Source organism: Scomber japonicus, chromosome 23, assembly GCF_027409825.1.
Source record: "Scomber japonicus isolate fScoJap1 chromosome 23, fScoJap1.pri, whole genome shotgun sequence".
Lineage (NCBI taxonomy): Eukaryota > Metazoa > Chordata > Actinopteri > Scombriformes > Scombridae > Scomber > Scomber japonicus.
The window spans coordinates 4,130,298-4,154,775 of record NC_070600.1 but is presented as its reverse complement, the minus strand read 5'-3'; the positions used below and the strand labels follow the sequence as shown (position 1 = coordinate 4,154,775).

General features: G+C 40.8%; 1 protein-coding gene across 1 annotated transcript in view; it reads left to right on the top strand.

Moving 5' to 3' along the window:
• tmtc1 (transmembrane O-mannosyltransferase targeting cadherins 1) overlaps positions 1 to 21,496 on the top strand; it is a 207,656-nt gene extending 186,160 nt beyond the window's left edge. Inside the window, exons 17-19 of the mRNA XM_053314047.1 lie at positions 8,880 to 9,002; positions 14,878 to 14,955; positions 19,222 to 21,496. Of these exons, the coding sequence (XP_053170022.1) occupies positions 8,880 to 9,002; positions 14,878 to 14,955; positions 19,222 to 19,347 (327 nt within the window). The 3' untranslated portion in view covers positions 19,348 to 21,496. The remainder of the gene's footprint in view (positions 1 to 8,879; positions 9,003 to 14,877; positions 14,956 to 19,221) is intronic.
• Positions 21,497 to 24,478: the final 2,982 nt, after the last annotated feature.

Sequence of the window (24,478 nt, the reverse complement as noted above, 5' to 3'; positions counted from 1 at the left end):
CAGGAAAAAGAGCTGTGTAACTCTTAAAAAAAATATTTCCATAATGTTTGATTGTCTTTAAAAACAGGAGCTTCTGGGTGGATAATGTGTTGAGGCCTAATAGGAAAATAAAGTGGGTGTAAGGGCCAATAAGTTAACAATTTAATGGTAATAATTTAGTTTAAAAAAAAATTAAAATTGGTAATAACAGTGTAATTATAATTCATATAAGATTTAAAATATCGCAGTTTAAAATGTATAGTTCAGTGATGTGTACATGATAAAGATGTTCTGTATCTTTAAATTTTTTGCTGTGATGTTGCTGTGCAGTTGTGCCTATGACCAGATGTAGTAGTTTTCAGTTTGAAGTCAGATAATGTGGAAGCAACAGTCTTTTGACCGTGCACCAGACATTGTAATTTACTTTCAAGTTTTCAAGTAAACATTGTGAAAACCAAAGGGAAGTTGTCTCCTCGTTGTCTCATCGTACGCGTGGCAAGGGAGTGTTGGTTGACTGACTTCAACGGTTGGTGAGAACGGAGTGCCACTTCATTTTAGTCAAAAGACTTAGCTAGTGATAGCTGCAGCATGCTAGGAGAGTGAAGCTTGCTGCTCAGAAGAAAGGAATGAGAGCTCAACCAAAGACGCTGATGCAGAAACGAGTCATCTTCTGAAAGACAAGGTATTGTAAAATCCTTACCTTTATCCACATGAATAAGGAGGAGAAGAAGAAAAACAGGTCCTTGAAGATAATTTTGAAGCTTTTGCCGAAATTCATAGCGGATTGCAAAGTGAAATGCTAGCTGCAGATTCTTTCCACGGAAGCTCATATGCTGTGCCTCGAGCCAATTGATGTGGAGTTCGACATAATATGAGAAGTTGTTCTGCACTCGTTTATGAAGAAAAGTGACTTTGAAGTAAAGTGCTTTTAAGTTTTTGCATGCAACTGAAGCCAACTCTGCTAATAAGATGGCTAACGTAAAGGAGCAAGGAGGTCTCGAGGATACACTGGAGCCAAGAAGGTTACGTAAGCTGACAGAGAAAGCACAAGAGGAAAAACTGCAAAGGTCTATAACAATGAGGAAGCGCAAATTGGGAACTCTGACAAATAAAATGAAAGATGTGGAGACAATGATGAGTGAAGCTCAAAATTTAAGACGTGGAAGAGATGATGGAAAATGATTTTGCACCTTCTTTAAATGAGTTTACATGATTCAACAACGAAGTTGCCAGTCTTTTTTCTGAAGATGAAAAATATCTGATCAGGAGAAATGGTTTGAACCCAAAATGGCATCCATTAAAAAATTCATGAAAGAAACTAACACATGGATTGTTTAGAAGTTCATGAATCTGCACTGCAAAAAGAAAAGGATGATGAGGTTGACCTGCAAGATACTGTTAAAATAAGCGACTGTTTCACAGATTGGTGTCAGTGTTGCTCGGCACATCTGCACGAATGGATCTCAAGTTAGTTCCTCATCAACCATATCACGAGTTTCGTCAACACGATTTAAACAATAAGCTGAACATGCGGCCCTGCTTGAACGTGCGGCTTCACAAAAGAAAAGACAGCAGCTTGAAATTGAAATGGCCAGACTCAAGGTTGCAAAGGAAGAACTTGAACTAGAGACTGCATTAGCAGAAAGCAGCGCAAAACTAAAAGTGCTGAAAGAATATGAAAAATCTGAAGATGGTTCGAATAGCCACACATCAGCCAAAAAGCTGCGAGTTGAGAACAGGAAGCAAGAAGGAACCATCTTTTCACTTCTTCAAGCAGACAACGCAAACTTTCACACACCACCACAAATGCTGCAATCGTTCATCATGACTTGAATAACACACAAACCAACAGAGGTGACGAAATACTGAAAGTCATGCAAAATAAAAATGTAATTACTGAGCTCCTTGTGAAACAACAGAAGCAATCTCAGCTACCAATGAAGGATATTCCTGTCTTCAAGGGCGATGCACTGCAATACAAGTCCTTCATTAGAGTGTTTGAGCATTCAATAGAACAAAAGACGGACAATGATCAAGACAAATTGTACTTTTTGGAACAGTTTACAGCCGGTGAACCCCAAGAGTTAGTTCGCAGCTGTGCTCAAATGCCACCCAGTAAAGGCTACTATGAGACAAAGCGACTGCTTCATAAGCACTATGCGGATGAGCTACAGATTGCCAGCGCGTACATTGAAAAGGCACTAAAGTGGCCGCCGCAGATCAAGTCTGATGATGGGAAAGCATTGAATGCTTATGCAATGTTCTTGGTTGGATGTAGCAACACTATGGAAGACATAGACTTCCTAGAAGAGATGGACAACCCTACTAACCTACGGATGGTGGTGTCTAAACTACCCTACAAAATGAAAGAACGTTGGCATGCTGAAACATACGATATCAAAGAGCGAAGAGGCAGAAGAGCAAAGTTTGCCAATTTAGTGAGCTACATAGACCATCAAGCTAAAATAGCCATAGACCCTCTCTTTGGTAATATACCAGACAGCCGCCCAAGCACAACTGTGAAAACTGAATACAAAGAAAGGCTTCCTGCAAAGAGAGAGGTCCGTGGAGGCAGCTTCGCAACCAATGTTTCAACTGAAAAACAACAGCCTTCGGGAACTTGTGTGAAATCAGCAAACTCAAGTAAAACTGGGACTGCCTATGAGAAGCCATGTTTGTACTGCCAGCAGTCTCACACCCTAGCTTCATGCAACAAAATCAAAATGCAGTCACACAAGGATCGCATGGAGTTCTTGAAGTCGAAAGGCTTACGTTTTGGATGTTTAACCTACGGCCATCTCAGCAAGTTCTGCAAAAGAAGAATTGAGTGCAAAGATTGTGCGTTAAGGCATCCATACATTCTACATATAGTAAAAAAGGAAAGTTCTGTCTCTCCTGAGAAGAAGGATGGTGCTCACGGAAACAAAGAAGGTTCTGTCTCATCTGAGAAGGATTATAGAGGTCACGGAGATGAAGTGTCATGTGCTCAAGTTTCTGTCAAGCAAGAATCCTGTAGCCTTACGGGGGCCGGAGAACCTGAATGTGTGCTGTCAATTGTACCGGTGAAGATTAAGTCAAAAAGGAGAGACCAATTTGTGGAAACGTTCGCCTTTATGGACCCGGGAAGTACAGCAACATTCTGTACGGGAGACCTGCAAAAGAAATTGAACATTAAAAGGAAACCAACAAAAATACTTCTCAGCACAATGGGTCAAAACGAACCTGGAGAACAGAAAGTCATGAACAGTTATGTGATAGCGGACCTGGAAGTGTGTGGACTGGAAGACACCAAGTATATCGATTTTGCCCAAGGTGTACACACACAGCAACATACCTGTTCATTCCGACAACATACCTAAATAATCAGATATTGAGGTGTGGCCTTACCTCAAAGAGAAACACTTGCCGTGGCACATCATCAACAGTAGAGACGGAGGCCCTTATGCAGTGAAAACTGCCATTGGCTGGATCGTCAATGGGCTGATGAGAAAGGAATTGGATGACACAGACAACAAGCCACCTCAGTGTTCAGTGAACAGGATCTCTGTGATGGAAATTGAGAAGCTACTGGTTCAACAATAGAACACTGACTTCTCAGAGTGCAACTACAATGAAAAGGAAGAGTTGTCACAAGAAGACAAACTATTTATGCAGTCTGTACAGAAAACAATCACTCTGGTGAACGGACATTACAGCATTGCATTACCACTCAGAAACGGGAAGCTCCAAATGCCTAATAACCGTTGTGTAGCAGAACAGTGCATAGTCAGTTTGTTCAGAAAATTCAAGAAGAATCCTGTGTTCTCTGAAGAGTACAAAGACTTCATGGATACCATCATTGCCAAAGGCTATGCTGTCCCAGTTCCAGCACATCAGCTTAACCGTGACGACAAGAAGGTGTTCTACATACCACACCATGGGGTGTATCACCCCAAGAAAAGAAAGTTACGAGTGGTCTTCGACTGCACAGCCTCGTTTCAGGGCCAATCTCTGAATGGAGAGTTACTTCAGGGGCCCAACTTGACCAGCACGCTGGTTGGTGTCCTCTTAAGATTTCGGGAGGAGCCAATAGCCATGATGGCAGACATCGAGTCAATGTTTTATCAAGTCAACATCCCAGAAGAGGACGTGGATCTCCTACGCTTTCTTTGGTGGCCTGATGGCAAATTGGATGAGCCCTTGGAAGAATTTAGGATGACAGTGCACCTCTTCGGTGCCACCTCATCACCAAGTGTCGCTTCATATGCGCTGAGAAGAACCACAGAGGACCACAAAGACACTGCATCCCCAGAAGCTGTGCAAACAGTCTTACGTAGCTTTTACGTAGATGACTGCTTGACAAGCTTAGCTACAGAAAACGATGCAGTGACCTTGGCTAGTAACCTTCGCACTTTGTGTGCTAGTGGAGGCTTCACTTTAACAAAATGGATGAGTCACAGCAGGAAGGTGTTCATGTCCATCCCAGAAGTACACAGAGCCAGTGAAGCAAAAGACCTGGATTTAAGCCATGATGCTTTACCAGTTGCGAGGGCTCTCGGCATACAGTGGGATACAGAAACAGACACTTTCACCTACAGCATGAAGCTACAAGACAGACCGATGACAAGGGGCATTTTATCCATTGTCAACTCAATCTACGACACCCTTGGTTTTCTGGCCCCGGTCGTCTTGCCTGCTAAACTTCTGCTGAAAGAGCTTTGTAAAGGGCAACATGGCTGGGATGACAACATTGATGAAAAACATGCTGAAGTTTGGAAAAGATGGAAAGAAGATGTTACGCACCTTTCCAACTTCCATGTAAACAGATGTTTGAAACCTTCAGACTTCGGAGGCACAGCCACAGCTCGTCTACATCATTTCTCAGATGCCTCAGAGTACGCATATGGCACTGTGTCCTATCTACTGTTAGAAAATAAGCAAGGCAAGAAACATTGTTCTTTCCTGATGGGGAAAGCAAGGGTGACTCCATTCAAGCAGGTCACAATTCCCCGACTTGAATTGACAGCAGCAGTCACTGCAGTGAAGTCTTCTGGACCGACAGCACAACCGTGCTCAGGTACAATCTTCAGCTACAACCTTCTCAATGGAGCTACATTGGAACAGCAGAAAATCCTGCAGATCAAGCTAGCAGGGGCCTGAAGGCCAAGAGTTTGATACAGGGAGGAACATGGATTAATGACCAGACTTCTTGACGAACAATGAATGTGATTGGCCAAAACAACCTGTACAAAAGAAAGAAAACCTTCAAGACGATCCAGAGGTCAAAAACACAGTTACAGTCAACATTGTCAAAGTCGAAGATAACATCGAACCAATGAACAAGTTGTTCAATTATTATTCGGACTGGCATAAATTAAAAAGGTCAGTTGCTTGGATTTTAAAGGCAAAGAAAGCTTTGTGGCAGTTGAAGGATGAAACTCTCAAGAACTATCAGTCAAACTGAAAAGAACCCAGAAAGGCAAAAGTTAAAACTAGAACATCACATGGAAAAATACAAAATGACAACAGAACGGAAATCACTTACCTTGGATGATCTGGACACTGCAGAGTCAGAAATAATTCAGTTCAGCCAAAGACAACAGTTCGGAGAAGAAATCAAAGCTCTGAAAAAGGGCAAACAAATCAGTTGCAACAGTCGTATGTTCAAACTAGATCCGATTCTCCAAGATGGCACCTTGAGAGTTGGCGGAAGACTCAACTTGTCGGCCATGCCAGAAAGCATCAAACATCTAGTGATACTCTTTAAAGACAGTAGAGTCGCCACACTAATCTTGAGAGACATACACCAAAGAACAGGACACTCCGGACGGAGTTATGTCTTGGCACAACTAAGAAGCAAGTATTGGATTCCACAAGCCAATTCTGCCATCCAAAAGTTAATCAACAAGTGCACAGTGTGCCGCAGGGCAAGTGGAAGGGTCGGGGAGCAAAAGATGGCAAACCTACCTGAAAATCGCCTCACGCCCGACAAACCTCCTTTTACGAACACCAGTGTTGATTACTTTGGGCCATTTGATGTTAAGCGAGGCCGGAGTACAGTCAAGAGGTATGGAGTGTTGTTCACCTGCCTCATCCTCAGAGCCGTGCACATTGAAGTTGCAGACAGCCTTGACACAGACTCCTGCATCAATGCAATTTGACGTTTTGTATGCAGAAGAGGTCAAGTCACTATCATGTGTTGTGACAATGGCACAAACTTTCTGGGCGCTGAAAGGGAGATGAGAGAAGCCATAAAATGCCTGGATAATGACAAGATAGAAGGAGCTTTGCAACCAAAAGGGATAAATGGATATTTAACAGTCCAGCTGCTTCCCATCAGGGTGGGATTTGGGAAAGACAGATTCGTACAGTGCGAAGAATCCTCAATTCCCTGTTGAAAGAGCAAGCTGTGAACGACGATTGTCTTCAGACAATAATGGTTGAGGTTGAGTGCATCATTAACGGCAGGCCGCTCACAAGTGTCTCGGATGACATAAATGACATTGAGCCTCTAACGCCCAATCATTTATTGCTGCTGAAGTCTCAACCCAGTATGCCTCCAGGCATCTTCAGCAAAGACGACACATACACAAGAAAACGATGGAAGCAAGTCCAATATCTTGCAGACTTATTCTGGACAAGGTGGACGCGTGAGTACCTTCCATTCCTTCAAGAACGCCAGAAATGGACAAGGCCAAGGAGGAACTTTGTAGCTGGAGATGTTGTCTTACTGGTGGACAGTTCTCCCCCTCGTAATTCCTGGCTCATGGGAAGAGTAGTTGAGACGTTGCCGGACTCCAGCGGAATGGTGCGAAGAGTGAGGATAAAAACCAAGACCAGCATCTTAGAAAGGCCTGTTAACAAACTATGCTTGTTGGAAGAAGCAGTGTCAGAGGAGAAGATTTGAGAAAAGGAAGAATCAAAGAACACCGGCTTCATTTGGACAGTTCATGGACATTTTAAGTCTAGTATTTTGAGTCTTAATGTTTAAGTTTGTAATTGCTTAGTCCTCATGTCTAACCAATTAGGGGCCGAGTAATGTAAGGGCCAATAAGTTAACAATTTAATGGTAATAATTTAGTATAAAAAAACAGTTAAAATTGGTAATGACAGTGTAATTATAATTCATATAAGATTTAAAATATCTTAGTTTAAAATGTGTAGTTCAGTGATGTGTACATGATAAAGATGTTCTGTATCTTTAAATTTTTTGCTGTGATGTCACTGTGCAGTTGTGCCTGTGACCGGATGTAGTAGTTTTCAGTTTGAAGTCAGATAATGTGGAAGCAACACAGTCTTTTGACCGGGCATCAGACATTGTAATTTACTTTAAAGTTTTCAAGTAAACATTGTGAAAACCAAAGGAAAGTTGTCTCCTCGTTGTCTCATCGTACGCGTGGCAAGGGAGTGTTGGTTGACTGACTTCAACGGTTGATGAGACCGGAGTGCCACTACAGTGGGTCTGATGTGTCTGTGGAATACAAATTACTATTAACACAAATCTGCAAACTTCATTAGCCCACGTCCCTGCATTTTTGAGACGATCCCTAACTTCAGCTCCTCAGTTTCCTTTGTGACTGTCAAGTCTTCAAGGTGCCAGACTCCAGTGTCAGATCATGAGGTAAAAATAACACATGTTGAACATCAGTTAAGCTTCATCCTGCACTGCATAAGTCATCATGGAAGCTGATGTCAGGTTATTGACGATGAATGGAGCTGGATGAGTATTGAACTTAACACTAAGTGGGCCTACGGCTCCTTGTGTTTAACCTATTCCTTTATAGTCTTAGTAGTAAACTGTGTGCATCAGGTGACACATGGTTGTTTAGGAATTAGGATTCCCATTAGCTTCCAAATCCATTGATATTATGTGTTAATGCCTGACTAAAGTACATGTGTTACTCTATACCCTTAATGCCTACACTACAGCTGCATGACCAATTAACACATCTGGATCACTTCCTCTGGCTGGCAGTCACACCTTTTGTCCAAAGCATTAGATACACTGATTTACAAGCAAACGGATGTTATTTCCAGTTATTTTAGTTATCTTATACCTCTGATGTCAAATAATAAATAATTGATTTAGCTCAACATAAAGACAGGGTTCACCTTTTAACTGCTCTAAAGCTCACTGATTAACATGACACATCTGTTTGATTCATCTCTACACAAACAGAGATTTATATGGATATTCATTTATATCAGTATCTCAGAACTAAGGCGACCCATATATCAGAATGTTTCCTCTCTCAGTCCTCTGTTTGTGTAGCTGTTGTAGATTTCCTGAGAGAAAACAATAAGGGGAAAATGACTTCCACACGGAAACTGTGGCTAATAATTTGTACATTTACTGTACACAGTTCATCACGTTTGAAATGTTAACCTCCAGTGTATTCATTATTCTTTGTGGAGAGTGTGTGTGTAGCCTCTAACCACAAATGAAACATCAGGATTTGGTCAGTCTGTGCTCCGTGTTTTTTGGAGGATGAGTTGTTTGAGCTGGACTGCAGAGGAAATGAAACATGGATCCACTGTTACAACCTCTGCAGCTCCAGATCGCCTGTTAATTCTGAGAAATCCTCTCTCTCTCTCTCTCTCTCTCTCTCTCTCTCTCTCTCTCTCTCTCTCTCTCTCTCTCTCTCTCTCTCTCTGTGTGTGTGTGTCAGTGATAAAGCTGATGCTGCTCTCTCTGTGAAAGACAGGAATAAATTATCATCCTCTTCATCTCTGCCCACCTCCTCTTTTCTGTCTGGCTACCTCTGCTTTAAATCACTTCCTTCCTCTTCTCTGCATCATCTGCTTTTTCTCCTCTCTCCTCTCTCACAGGCCTTACAGTCAAAGAATGTGTGCGTGTGTGTGTGTGTGTGTACTCAGTGTCTTTGTGTGTACTGACTGGTGACTGTGTGTTTTTGCACCAGGCTCTGGATGCTCTGGACAGAGCCCTGCAGCAGAATCCCAGTGACCTGGCAGTGAGAGCAGAGCTGTATTTCTCCAAAGGAAACCAGCTGAGAGAGATGAACCAGCTGGACAGAGCCTTCGAGGTAGCCCCCACCCCCACCCCCTCCTCTCTCACTTCTCTGTCTTTTCTCCTGTTCGTACTGAAAGCAAGTAAAGATAGTATGTTAAAGAGTGTTTTAAAACTTACAACTGGTTTGCTCTGCTCTGAAATTCTGGATAAATTGGTAACTTGTGTTTTTTCACTTCCTTTTCAAACACCGAAAAATCCAAGCAAACCAAAGTACATCAGTAAGAGCCATGTTAACAACTTTAGATTCTTCTTATTAGTTAACTCTCTCAAGATCAATGATGATAACACAGAAAGAAGGTCCTGAAGAAGCTCATATTGGCCCAAGTAAGGGGTGTGAACCAGGACCACTTCCTTTAAATCAGGCGTGTCCAAACAAATTCCATGACTCAAAGGTTATTAACCTTTACATACTGTTTATATTCTGACTCATAATTAGTCTCTACATCAATTCACATTGATAAATTCCCCATCTGTTATTAATAAATGCTTAATTAATCCTTCTGTGAAAAAAGACATTCACAATCACTATTTTTTCAATATTGTTTTTGTTATTAAACTTTTTATTTTCTTATTAATAGCTCATACATGTACATCTCATCAGGTCTTATCAATGAAACATATACAGACAGAAAATAGGTTAAAAAAAGGAAAGAAAAGAGAGAAGGAAAAAAAAGACAATCACATCATTACAAAAACACCTACACTCTCGATCACAGCACTCCTGAGCAGGTATACTACCTAAATTTATAGGTAACTTGAGTATCCGAAAAATGGGAAATGATAATGATAATTACAAAATGACAACAATAACCGTAGTAGTAGTGGGTTTATCTACCCCATACGCACCTTCCTTTATCCAAGATTTCTCCTGTGAACAGTACCTTATCAAGGGGTGGTAATAACAACGATGACAAGAGCAAACGTAACTCAAATAATATTAATAATAATCATAAATAAAATAAAGAAATCTTGCTGCATACATGTATAGCATTGATTAATAGTCAACACCAGAAACAGAAAACATAACCAGATGAGTGAAGTCAAAAAGTAGTGGGGGGGGGGGGGGGGCTATCACTTTAACCAGCATCTTGCCTATAAGTTGCCAGATAGTTGGTCCAGACATTCCAGTAACTTTCAAACTTATCTTGTTCAAGCTTCAGAATGAATGTTAGCTTCTCTATTATGAAAATATCCTTAACCACTTTGATCCAATCTTCGACTGTAGGAGAGTCTTTTGCCAACCATTTCCTTGTGATTGCTTTTGTACTTGCTAGTAGCAAAATATTATACATATATTTGTTTCAGGTCCCTTCACAGTGTCCGGTCTTAGCCCCAGACATAAGGTCACAAACCCTGATGGGATCACTACATTCATGATTTTCTCCATGTTCAATTTGATTTCTTCACATAATCACTATTTTATGATCCACAAGAACATTTTTTAGAATATGATGAATGTTGTAATGCTGATTTTTTAAATTTTTTAAAATAAAAACAGTTCAAATTTGTACACTTGCATATATGAAAATGTGTATCAGCTGCACACACACAAATAGAGGGATCCATTTTACAGTATGTAAGGGTTAATGATGATTTCCAGGTTAACATAAATATAACAGTCAGTTGTGTGCAGTGTGTTGTATAAGATACACAGTTATCTGTATGGAGCAACTCTTATTTTGTGATGAGGTCTGAGCCAAATATCAACACTGGTCATATTCTACATTCAGGATATTGAGACACCCGTGCTCATGTGAGTTGGGTGATACAACAGATACACAAATAGAAATATGTATTTTTCCTGCAACATTAGCTGCATTCTGGGACTGGACTTTCCATTCCCTTTGAGTTTCCAGAAGCGTGTGTGTGTGTGTGTGTGCAGTCCAGTCCACATCTGTATTTGGCAAGACAAAAAGGCAACAGAGGGACAGAGATGTCATAGCAACGTCTGCAGCTAATAAAATAATCAGTAGTTTGAGATCAGTGTAGATAAACTAACGAGAAAGCCAGAGTCTGTCACAGTGCAGTGGGCTCCAAACATAGCAACATTGCTGCGATGAACCGGCGCTGCAGTGTAATGTGTTTATCAGCTGCTGCTGTAAAGTTCAGAGAGAGAGAGAGAGAGAGAGAGAGAATTTATTTGAAGTGGCTTTCAGTGTAAATTCATTTGAAAGTACAGACTGACTGAAAGGCTGAGTTAACACACTTCTAACAACATAACCCTATATTACGCATTCATCTCATTACTCCAATTACAAACTGTCTCTCAGGACTGCCAGCTTTCACTTTCACTTCAGGATTTAGCGTCCAAACAAAGCTGCTGGAAATGTCTTAAGACCCGTAGCTTTGATTTAATCTGTGAAGGAAGTTTAAGGAAGGCTCAGCGAGCTTTGATTGACTTCCTGACTAAAAGGAAAACAAATGGCCTGTGATCACATGCTTGTGGAAACACTGATATCGTGGAAACATGACGGGAAGAGCTGAGACGGTCAGCTCAGGTCGCCGCAGCTTTAAAGCAAGCAGTGAGAAATGTTTGTGTAAGGAAACTGGATTATTAGTAGATGAGATAGTGAGACGTAGTGTTGGTTAAATGGCATTATCAGTGTCTGAAGGAGGGGAACAAACATGAGGCGAGCGGCCTGGAAAACCGTTTGAAGTTTGGTTTGAAACTGGTTTATTTTAAGATTTCAACGTCTGTTTTTTGTCTCAAGTGTGTCAGAGCAGAGCGCCTGGCTGCTAATTCAAACATCCTCAGCCCTGAAGATGAGAAGCATAGATAAATTAGGTGCAAATGTTGAGTCTTTTTTTTTTTTTTTTTTTTTTAACACCGCAAACTCTTTCCATCGCTGTTTATTTATAACATTTAACCTTGAGAATAGAATTTCCGCATTCCCGCTTTATTTAAAGAGATGTGATCAGAAGGAACACAAAGCACAGCAGAGCAGAAGAAAAACAGCAAAGACGTCATTATAAGTGAACTGTGTTTTTATAAAAGAGCTGCAGCAGAAAGAAAGTGTTAATTCCCTTATTTCAATTCAGTGAATTCATTAAAGAGTCATTTGCATGTTGTGGCATCATTTGTGCTCCTTTATACAGCTAAAGTCTGCACTCAAGGATTTATCATAGGTTGTTAAATATGTTGCATCTTGCTGTGAAATGAGTGTTCTTTTCCTATGAATTCATGTCAGTGCTCACAACATTCAGACTGAAGGAGAAAGTATGTTTTATCCTGCAACCTATGTAGAGTGATTATCCTCACTTACAATCATCAATAAGTGAGTTGTTCCATACAGATTAATGTTAAATCTATTATTGTATTTCTTTATTGGAAACCAGTAAAGTACAGATGACAAGTATAATGTAAAGACATATGTTCCATTAGTTTTATATGTTTTCCCCACTTGTGGTGTTACAGTAGAACACCAACTAACTCCAACACCCCACCCACCCACCCACCCACTACAACCCTGAGAAAAGAAAGAAAATGTACCACAAAATGAATAAATTAATACATCAAATAAACTAAAATAATCAGTAAGAGCTACAACAAATATAACAGGGAGAAAACACCAATAAGGATGTTCAAGATGCCAACCTCAAAAGAAATATATATGCATTAAAAATATGTAAATAAAAAATCAAATAGGATCCAGAGAAGTAAGAGTATTTGCATAGGAGATGATGGGCTTTCATCTTTTGTAAAAATTGGCAGAAGAGCCTTTAAGGGAGTAATTCACCTTTTCAAATGTCAAAAAATTCCAATGTAACAAAATACAACTACGAGCAATGAGTGAAGCAAAAGCAACATCCAAGTGTTAAGTGTTAAACCTAAAGAGGAAACTATGTTGAAGGGTTAGACTCCTGCACTGAGTACTAACTGTTACTATCAGTAAATAAATGCAGTAGTGTGTGTCCTCTGCCCTTAAAAGCATTTCCAGAGATCACTGAAAGCAACGGCTGAACATAAAGTTTATCCATGCAGTTTATTATGTGCTGTGTTAATAGCTGTTTGGAACCGCGCAGTGTTTCTGTGGGTTTTTCATGATGGATATACGTATAGTGAGTTTCACCTTGACATATTGAACAACGGGGCAAAAACACACACATCTCAAAGGATGCAGAAAAATGCTCGACACTGCAGTGAATTTACCAGGAAGTTATACATTTTTTCTAATACCTCAGTGGACATTATTCATAGCAGGAAAACCACAGGTGTAACTAGCTAATAACATTAATGAAGGCTTTATCAGTAAGCTGCATGTACCATCATCCTTAACCTCATAAATTAAACCTGTGCCATACTACTTTGTTTATACAGCACTTTTCTAAAGAGACAAGAGATTATAGGTTATATAAAATGAGCCTGATTAAGTTTTTAACCTTTTAAAATAAACAATGTACCATAGGAAGTGAATAGGTTTTTATCAAGCTGCAACTACCACTGCTTGAGGCAGAGGTACCTTAAAGTGCAGTGCCACAGACGTTCCAACTGATTCATTGAAAAAGCTTTAAATTCTCTCAGAAAATATAAAGTTAATCATGTTTTCAACAAGTCATTATGGTTTAAATCTCTAAATTGAGGTCCTCTTATAAGTGTGCTGGCTGTAATTTTGGAAATCATTGCTCTGTTAATAAGATTTGAAGACTTCTAGTAGCTTTGATGTCTGCCGTGTGGGTGTTGATTGACAGTTGGCTCACCTGCTCCTCTCCCTGGCTCCAAGACTCACTCTTAGTCAGACTACTGTCACAATATTTCACTAAGTTTAAAATGACTTGAAATTCAGTACTTATGACACAGCACTCTGTGTTCTCAGTAAGCTAGTGTTAGCTTGGTTTAGATGTAGCTGGGAGTGTTTCCAGAGTGTGAAAGGCAACACCCTGTACTCTTATTTGGAAGTTCCTGGCTCCAAATGGAAAAATGGCGCCGACCATAACTTGGAACTCTAGGCTTCATAAGGCTCCACTGGTTGACATCACACCTCGCTACCTCCATCTCCAAATAGTCTATGGTTTTAATTTGCTTTTTTAAGATGTGCACTGATATGGCTTCACTGAGACTTTTTGGAAGACAACAGCATTTTATGATCACCTTTAGTTTTCAGCTTTGACCATGGAACATCCAGAAATCTGTAGTGAAGGCCAGAGGATCCTTCCTGCAGTCAGAGAGCACACAAACACGGACATGCCTGACCATGCACGCCAAAAGCCAATACTTAAAATCAGTCCTAAATATAACAGGAAGCCTGTGGAGAGGAAAAACTACAAGGCAATGCTTCACCTTCCTGAGATGACAGACTTGTAAATTACAGATATACAGTAGGACACTACACTTGTCTGTGATTCTGCAAAATCATGATTTATAGTAATCATAGTAGATACATTTCAATTTACTCCTCATTGTGGAGTGCTATTGTAGTGACCTGGAATCATGTAGCAGCTCATTTGACTCATCAGTGTCCCAGTGTTCACTGAATCACTAATCAGTGCCTGAAATCCAGTTGACTGTGCAGTCATTCATTCCTGCTCAGAAGCATTTTCATCCACAATCACTGATGAATGATGATGGTTTTATTTTTGTGTCTGGTCGTTGGTCAGGAACACAGTATACATATTCTCTCACTAATAACACAGTCTAATGCTTCTCAGAGCATATTTTCAGTGTGCTTGGATTATTAGATTCTTTTAGTACCTTTAGCTCGTATTTTTAGCTGCTTTTTTGGGATCAGACAGATTTTATTGCCACATCTGACCAAGACCTAAATCAGTGTCTTCAGACACTTTACAACCACTATGAATCATCTTAATAGCAAACTGTTTTGTGTGTCTTGAGTGGGCTGGATGGGACTCTTGTGACTCTGTTAAAATGTGGGGCTTTTTCTCTTCTGTAGAGCTACAAGCTGGCTGTGGAACTCAAACCTGACCAGTCCCAGGCCTGGATGAACATGGGAGGGATTCAGCACATTAAGGTAGAATTCTTTATTCATTTTCAAAGAAACCACACATAGCTGTGACTTAAAGTCAAACATATTTCAAACATAAAACTCTTGTTAATCCAACTGATAAACATGCAATGACATAAACATGCTCTGGTCAGCCTGATCTGGAGTTACCGTACTTTCCGGACTATTAGCCGCACCTGAATATACGTTATTACGTGCTTTATTATTTTTTCACTTTGCTTCATGTTTGATACACGTTGTTGTCCGACTCGTTTATAAGAGAGAACGGGAGAGTTTCACTCAGTAGGTAAATTTTTCCTTACAATGACAGGTGCGAACGAGGTAGATTACTCCAGTAAAAGTAAGACTTAGTTTTATGACTTAGAAATCGCCAAATGACTTACTTTAACGAATTTCGTTTGTTTATATAATGCAGATTTGTAAAATATTACTTTTATGAGGATCACAGTCACAGACAATAAACTTAGCATTTGATAATTGTGGTAGCAGCGGTGCAGCAGATGTAATGAAGTCCACGCAGCACGCTGGATGCTGCGTGCTGCGATTCCCTGGAAAATTGGCTTCTTCTCCCTCAAACAGGGTACACTTGCACTCACACTAGCCAAATAATCCGGACTTTAGGGGGCAAACGTGCTTGGGCACGGTACGATTGCCTAGTGCGCGCTAAATGAGCAGTGTCAGAGTGGGTGGGTGGGTGGGCGGGTGTGTGCGAGAGATAGCGCTCCGTTTATTTATTCCCTTCATAAAACGCGTTATTATCCAAAACTCATTTTTAACTTTTAATTGTTCTTCTTCTACAATAATTAAATTATTTAAATGTATGAATCATTTTGTTGTAGCCCATAGTTTATTGGTGAATCTTTTACCTTTTCTATCTGTAAATAAAGCAATTGTAAATAGTGAGCGCTCCGTTTCTTTATTCCCAGTAGCGTAACTAAAACAACACATTATTATCCAAAATGTATTTTTAACTGTTTTAACTTTTAAGTTTCTTGTAATACAATAAATAAATACTCTTAATTAAATTATTTAACTATTTAACAGTCCGGTACAGTCAAATTTGACTTTTCTGACCTTTTCGATCTATAATGAAATAACTAAAGCAATTGTAGGCCTAAAATTAATAAAAATCCACTCAACTGAAATGTAAATAGTTATTTTGTCTTACTTATTACATAAAGAGATGAAAATTAACAACTTAACTGCTTCAAGAAATGACATCTTTGCGATTGCTGACAGGGGGTAAAAATGATCCCCTCCGGCGGTTCTAGGTATATTGGAATGTTGGCGGTTCTAGTGTTATTAATTACCATATGGTTCGTGCACAGAAGTGATTGTCGGGAAAGAGGCAACTGTTTGGGGAAGCTCCTATTTATTAACATTTCAACACAAGTTGCATATTTGCATACGTTAACTGTTACAATTTAGTGCAATAGTAGCTCCCATTTATAAACATTTGAACAAACAAGTTGCATATTTGCATAACGTTTTCAACCATTTAGTGCAATAGAAGCTACAGAACATATAAAGCTACAACAACAAATAAAGTGCCTGTAACACGACAGTAAGTCTAAATTGCAGTAACACGGCTGCTTAAAATATACGGTTATCAGCCTACCAGAAAAGTTATTACCGTAATCCTCCTCTTCATCTTCATCAACATCATCAACAAATAAAGTGCCTGTAACACGACAGTAAACCTAAAATTGCAGTAACACGGCTGCTTAAAATACGTCATTACCGTAACCCTCCTCTTCATCTTTGGTGAAGTACACGGCTGTAACCAGAAAAGTCAAGTCATTAATCCTCATCTTCGTCTTCTTCCTCCGTACTAAAACCACAAAAGTCCTCATCTTCAGTGTCGGAAACAAACAGGTTCAGGGCTTCGTCAGCCACTCTCCCCTCTCTTTCGATGTCGCTCTCAAAACCAACGAACTCCTCTTCGTCACTGTCGGAATCGAACAGCCTCTGAAAGGCCTCAGGTGTGGCGGCGTCCTCCTCTCCATCACGCAGCAGTCCAGCCTTTCTGAACCCGTTGGTGATTGTGGATTTTTTCACACTCCTCCACGCCATCAGGATCCACTTGCAAACTTGTGCGAAAGTGGCTTTTCTCATGCGACCCGTTTTGGTGAACGATTTATCGCCGCTCGTCATCCACGCCTCCCACTGAACGCGTAGTGCCACTTTGAACGCACGATTGACACTGATGTCGAGTGGCTGCAGATGCTTCGTTGTGCCCCCAGGAATCACAGCTGGAACGGAGTTTGTGCTCTTGATGGCTGCTTTAACCGAATCTGTTATATGCGCCCTCATACTGTCCAAAACAAGCAAAGCTTTTTTTTGCCGAAAGTATCCTCCAGGGCGTTTGACGTAGCACTCATTCAGCCACTCCTTCATTACGCTTTCCATCATCCACCCTTTCTTGTTGACTTTAAAGGAGATGCCGTTTGGGATCTTTTCTTTTGGCATTGTAGTCCTCTTAAAAATCACCATTGGCGGAAGCTTCACTCCAGATGCTGTGCAGCCAAGAACACAAGTGAAATTTGTTCGCTCGTGTCCAGTGGTTCTCAACGTGACGGACGATTCACCTTTCTTGTTAACAGTCCTAGTGAGAGGCAGGTCAAATGTTAATGGCACTTCATCCATATTTATTATCTGGTCCGGTCCGATGGAATATTCCTCTATCTTTCTTTGTGTGAATTCGCCGAAGTTTGTTATTTTTTCCTGGTAGTCGGGAGGGAGTTGCTGGCACACAGTCGTCCGCGCCCTGATGGACAGTCCCTTTCGCTTCATAAACCTGAAACACCAGGATGGTCCACCTCTAAAATGTTCAATTTTCATTTCGGTGGCGACTGTTTTGGCCTTCAGTCGGATCTGCACGGTGGAAACACCTCGGCCGTCTGTTCTTTGTGTGTTCACCCAATCTTCGAGAACGTCTTCAAGTTCGGGCCATTTGCTTTTGTGACCTCTGAAAGCTTTTTTTGACTTTTTGCATTGAGACAATTCTTCCTGCTGGCGTCTCCAACGTCTCACCATTGACTCGTTGATTCCAAGGTTACGTGCAGCGGTTCTATTTCCTTCGTTTACTGCCAAATTGACTGCCTTTAACTTAAAAGCTGCATCATATGCATTTCTACGTTTGTTTTCCATAATGAGGATGTCTCACAAACTGTCTTGCGCTCGCAATGTCCGTCTTTCTCGCTGTCGTTCTGTCTCGTACCACTCGCGGTAGAAGTCTGCTTCCGGAGGACCTCCGCGTTCCCGCGCGCGCGGCTACTTCAGCGTGTTGAAGCAAATGTGACGTCAACATGGTGGATGGTAAAATCCATAGATTTAGGTATCCCCCTAGTGGCCGTTAGCTGTAAAAATCCGTAGACAAGCCGCACTGTTATATAAGCCGCAGGGTCGAAAAATGGGGAAAAAGTCGCGGCTTATAGTCCGAAAATCACGGTAGATACCAGATTTTCCATTATTGGCATATTTCACGTAACTTTTGGATGAAAATACTCATTGTTGTCTTTGTTGATATGAAAAATTAAAAAAGATATGTTCGGTTGAAACACAGCAGTGTGCTAAATTGGATCTGACCACCCAGAAAACCGTACAATACGGTTTCAGCTGTCAGATGTCTGATTTTCTACACACTGAGACATTAAAACTCTGTTTAACGAGTTGTGCAGCAGGTTAAAGTTAAACCTCAGACACAATGACTTCTAGTAGCATTTAGGTGATTTCTATAGGACTCTACAGGACAACTACAGGTGCAGGGCGGCTGTGGCTCAGGAGGTAGAGCAGGTCGTCCACCAATCAAAAGATCAGTGGTTAGATTCCCAGCTCCTCCAGTCCACATGTTGATGTGTCCTTGGACAGAATACTTTACCCACTCCAGATGGCTGCAACAACTGTGTATGAATGGTTAGTCTACCTCCTGATGAGCAGGTTGGCTCCCTGTATGGTAGCTCCTGTCATCAGTGTATGAATGGGTGAATGTGACTTGTAGTGTAAAAGCACTTTGAGTGGTCAAAAACACTAATGAAGTGCTATATACTAAGTACAGTCTGTTTACCATAAAGTTAAGGTATCGCTATATCCAGTGTTATTCACTTAAACACAGCATATGTGTATTAAATAAACATGTTAAATACAAAGCCCTAGGTTTAAAGCATAGATCATCTAATGGCAGAGCAACCCAGGTGATTCTGGATTGAACACATATTTGTTTGTAATGCATGTATTATTTTTTTGTGTGTGTGTGTGTGTGTGTGTGTGCAGGGAGACTATGCAGCAGCCAGAATGTACTACCAGAGAGCCCTGCTTCTCAGCCCTGGTTCCAAACTTCTGAAGGAAAACCTGGCTAAGCTGGACCGGCTAGAGAGGAGACTGACAGGGGGGGCGTAGACCACCACCACAGTTCTTCTGGATGCTGCACTGTCCCAGGTACAGATCAAGGGAGGAGGGCACTGACCGGCCCTCCTGAGCCCAAACACCAGCCACTAGGCTGCTGGATAAAACGGACCTGGTTAAAACAACAGCCTTCCTGTGTGAGAGCAGAGGAGGAAGATGGACTTGTCAGGACTGCAGGGTGTTCGGAGGTGGACTGAGTGTCCTGGAGATGGGGTCAAGCCTCAGTCTGGGGGTAAGAAGGAGCGGACTGGCTAGTTGAAGACCACTGGGAGCCCCATGCATTGCCCAATCTGCATCAGCTTTACTTCAGCCTTCACATCTGCTGCAGACATTTAAGTTGAATTCATTATTATTTAGGTTCATGTGAAGTCTTTTTCTTTGTTGCACTTAAACACAGATTATAATTCAGTCCTGCCTGTGACAATTATTCATGTATTCAAATGAGTAAAGTGAAAGTGTGTGAAAAAAAAACTTTATGATGAAGGGAACAAGTGTGGAAGTTAATTCTTGAACCTTGGGAATAGTATGTTTCACAAAATCTAAGCTCAGTCATTTAGCTAGCTTTTCAGAGATTTTCACCACATCTCATGGTCTTCTTCAGTGGATGGAGATGGCTCAGGAGTCATCAGGTGATGTAAGTGTGGAACTGTGATGAGAACAAATGGTCAGTCAGCATCGACTGGGATCAAAGGGTTCATTCAGCAGGAGTCAGTGGATGGTTGGAGAAATAGGTAGCACAAAGTCAAAGTTTTGCGAGTTATAAAGAAGTCTTGGCTATAGTCTAAAGTCCCGGAAGTCAAGACAACCCCTGATATACTATGAATACAAGTTAACTAGGAGATTGTGACAACTGAAATTGACTTGACGCAGCTAGAATATTTCACCAAAGAGCTTTACCTCTCTAATCTACAATTACACCTCTTCCTCTCACTATGAGGGTGAATTTGCAGAGGAGTTGTGCATCTTTTATCTCACACAATCTTTGGCTGAGCACTTTAACCACAGTCAAGGCACACAATTCGACCAATTAGCTGTCTGAAGAACTGAGATCAGTTGATTAAATGAGTCAAGCCTGGTGTGCTCCTGATTGGTTGGAATAAAAACCTTTATGGAATAGTTTGGACACCTCTGATTTAAGCTTTTAAAACCTACATTAACATTAAAGGGGTACTGCAAATATTTAGTGCACCTCTATAAATTGACATACTTTTTTTTAAAAAGGTTGCCTTCAATGTCTCTGTCCAGTTTATAAAACAAGTTTTCCTCAAACTGATATAATCCTGATTACATCACGATGACATCGCCAGACACCAATTTAGTGGAGTGCCCCAATAAGTAGCTATAAGTGGTATAATCAGCCACATTTGTCCTTTCAGTAAACTTGAATGCCTTAATGTCCCACTGGGATGATTTGTGCTATCACGTGTTATCTGTCTGCACTGACAAATGCACCTTTCCATCCTGCGTAGGCCACCTGATTGGCTGCTGTCAGACTGATTGAAAATACATCTGTCACCAGGAAAACTAAGAGTAGATTCTCCACAAGCCTTTTTGTGGCATCATTTTGAGTCTTTTGGGTTCACTTCCTAAACTTACAGGTCATGTTCTGACACTTGAGCCAGCCCCATTCTCTGAAGAAGTCCATGAGATGCAGTTGATAGCTCCAAAAACCATTTAAATGGAGTTTTGAGCTTTAATAATGTTGTTACACTTTAAGGGAATGATACCAGGTTCTATTTAATCCCACTCCCTGTTGGAGTATATCAGTTAATATATCAATGGAAGCTCTCAGATTAGAATAGAAATGTAATAAGAACCATAAGAACTGCTTCTCTTATTTGACATAAACCATTCAGTGTTCATTTGACTTCCATGCGTAGGACTGGCTGCAGTACACAACCTGATGTCACCAGCCTTCTGCGAGTATAATAAGCTAGTGTGTGTGCTCCTGTGTGTGAGGAGCTGAAAATCGTGGCTTCATGCTTACCATAACCTCTGAAGATTGCTGTTCGGTCGCTTGTTGTGGTTTTGTTGACATTGATGTTGATTGTGAATGAAATTTTGTTGTGGAATGACAATGGGATGAAAATGAAGTGACAAGTGCAATGACTGACTTGCACCAAGACAATAAAGTATATGTTTTATTAAATGGTGTTTGGACTTGTTATTTGATGTTTAATTCCACTGTATGTACTTTTTCTTCATCATTTTAAATGTGCCTTCTCAACAGGACACTAAATAATCAAATGAGGGCTGCATAACACATTAGGGACGTTTCCACTGCAGGAACTAAGTAGTAATTTTACAGGCCGTGACCATTGGCGTGTCTCCATAGCAGGAACCACCCCTGAAGAACAATCACATCACCTCCAGAGTCCAGTGGGTCCTACCAAGGTCCTACTCTGCAATGGAGACACAACAGCTGAGAGGGCCGAGTAAGAGGATGTTCCTGTAAAGTTCCCGCCTCTTAAATTTTGCCCAGAACCTCCTTAATGGAAATGGGACTATAGTTGAGATTTGGGAGGTGTACACTGGAGCTCCTCTGTGGGTCACTGCAACTCAGGATTACACATAACACATTTACTGCTATCTTTGCAGAGGAACGGCTTCTCCTTGTTTTTGAATGTTCTAGGAACAGCTTTCTCCTCCTTCATTTCCATGTTTTCCTGTCATTCCTCTTCCTCCCTTGTGTTCCTGTGTGTCTCCACATGTCTCCATGTGATGTAAGGGTGGTTACCTTCTCTGATGATCACCTGAACACCTGAGTTCCATCCACTTACCAACCCCCAGCTTGTAAATCTACCTGGCTCAGATCATCCATTTCCTTCTGACCAGAAAGGGGAGAAAACTAAAAGAATGAAAAAAAGGCATTATGAAAAATTCTCTGAGCTCCAAAGAAATGAAAAACCTGATTACTACTACTACATTTTACATAGCTACCACAATGAGAAGTGCTGCATAGAAGACGGGCAGTAAACACATATTGCAGCTTTTTAACAATGTTCATTTATTACGATTTATTTTAGTAACTCATGGTGGAGTCTCATCTGTTGTATATGTTGCACTATCTTGCTCCCATGAATGCTGAGTGTGTACTATAGAAGAATAAAGAACTTGATTAAAAGATTGATGTATCCAATCAAAAATATAGCTGAAGTCCCCTATTTGTAGAATTGTGATTATCCAATTATCTTCTAAAGAAGGAGAAGAAGACATCTCTGTACAATCAATCTCTATATAGCGCCAAGTCACAACAAAAGTCATCTCAAGGCACTTTACACACAGAGCAGGTCTAGACTGTACTCTTTAATATAATTTTAAGGAGACCAAATATTCCCACATGAGCAGCACTTGGCGACAGTGGGAAGGAAAAACTCCCTTTTAACAGGAAGAAATCTCAAGCAGAATTGGGCTCTAGGTGGGCGACCATCTGCCTTGACCGGTTGGGGTTGAAGGGAGAGAGCGAGGCACTGTGACAAATAATATTTAAAAGAGTAAAAGCATAAATAAGTTGGGGACAGCAGCAGCACACATGGCCCTGTCTATCAGGACCTGGACGTCACGGGACCCTGAACTTCCACTAGGACCCCAAATGTCATGGGACCTAGATGTCTGTCAGGACGTTGATGCATTCACCCTTAGAGGCAAGAGACCACAAAGAACTCCAGACTACAATAGTCATTGCACAAGAAGTACAACGAAATTTGCTGTGCTGTGCCTGAATACAAAAAATAGAAAATAAACATATATTATATATTTTCATTAAAAAAGCATTTAAAAGCAGCTCGAAAGCAGTGTTGCACAAGTCGTCCCATTATTGCACATGTTTTTTGTTTTTTAGTACCATGAGGATTTTTATCAAAGATAAAAATCTTCAAATTCTACACATTAAAAGATCTGGATCAATCTTAGAAAAATTGATAAACAACATGATTTATGAGCGTCAAATTAACAGCTATTCCATGTCTCTGGTGTCTGGCGGTGTTTTCAATTTTCAGGCAGCCCAGTAATCAACACATAACTCTACACTTCATTGTCATGCTCCACGCAGTTAGCTTCAAGCACAAGTATAAAATATCTATAAATGTGCAAACAGAAATTGGATCCGTTTCAGTATTGTGAAGGAGCTCGATAGTCCCACCCATCAGGCCTTTGGTTCAATTTTCATAGACACCCAAACAGGAGGATCACTGGAGGGCCATGGCACACGCCCAGTATTGTAAGAGCATGCCACTGATAAGATTAGTCTAGGAAGGAAGCTTTCCAATAAACTGTTCCTCTCAGCCAGGCGAGGTTGACTTCCTGACAAACAGGAACAGAGAGAGAGGGTGGGAGACAAGTGGATGGCTTTTCAGGAACAGGCTCATTTGTTGCTTGACAACAAAACATTTAACTTTATCCCATGTGTTGTTAAAAGGGCTTTGTGTTTTGTAATATACACAGGAATCAAATGTACCTTTAACTACAGTGAAAGCAAGACAATGGCCAATGCTGTAATGTTGCAATAGTAACATAAGAGACTTTCTTCTCCTAGAAATGTTATTATCTAGAATGAAGGCCTTAAGGAAAATTGCAAGACAAGCAATACCAACATAAGCAGTAAAGCATCTCTGCTCACTGTAAACACTCCAGGGTTTATTCCAGCTTTCTTTGGTCCTGTACCACATGTTGTTACAGTAGCTAAAGTTAAAAAGTCAACTCACTGACTTCATGATGCTCATCTACTTTTGCTGCTGTTACACAATACCTTCTAGGATCTACCTCTATCTTGTTGTTGCAGTTTTTTCCAAAACATTCTGGCTGCTGTTCAGCAAGTTACATAAGCCTATAACAATCGGTCTTAAAAACAGGTACATTTGGAATTTAGTTCCATCTAAAGTTGGAGTTGGAGGAGAGAGAAGCACCCTGTGATACCCAAACCTGCAGCCAGGTAACTCTCCTGAACAGCTTTTCATATCTTTATGTTTGTCTTTATGTTTTTGTTTATGTTGCAATTTTTACACACACACACACACACACACACATACACACTCCAATAGGCTGATTGCCATGGACTTTACTGCACACTATGGGTGGGAATAACAGGTTACGATACCAGGGTTTCCCACAGCACTTTACAGCTTAG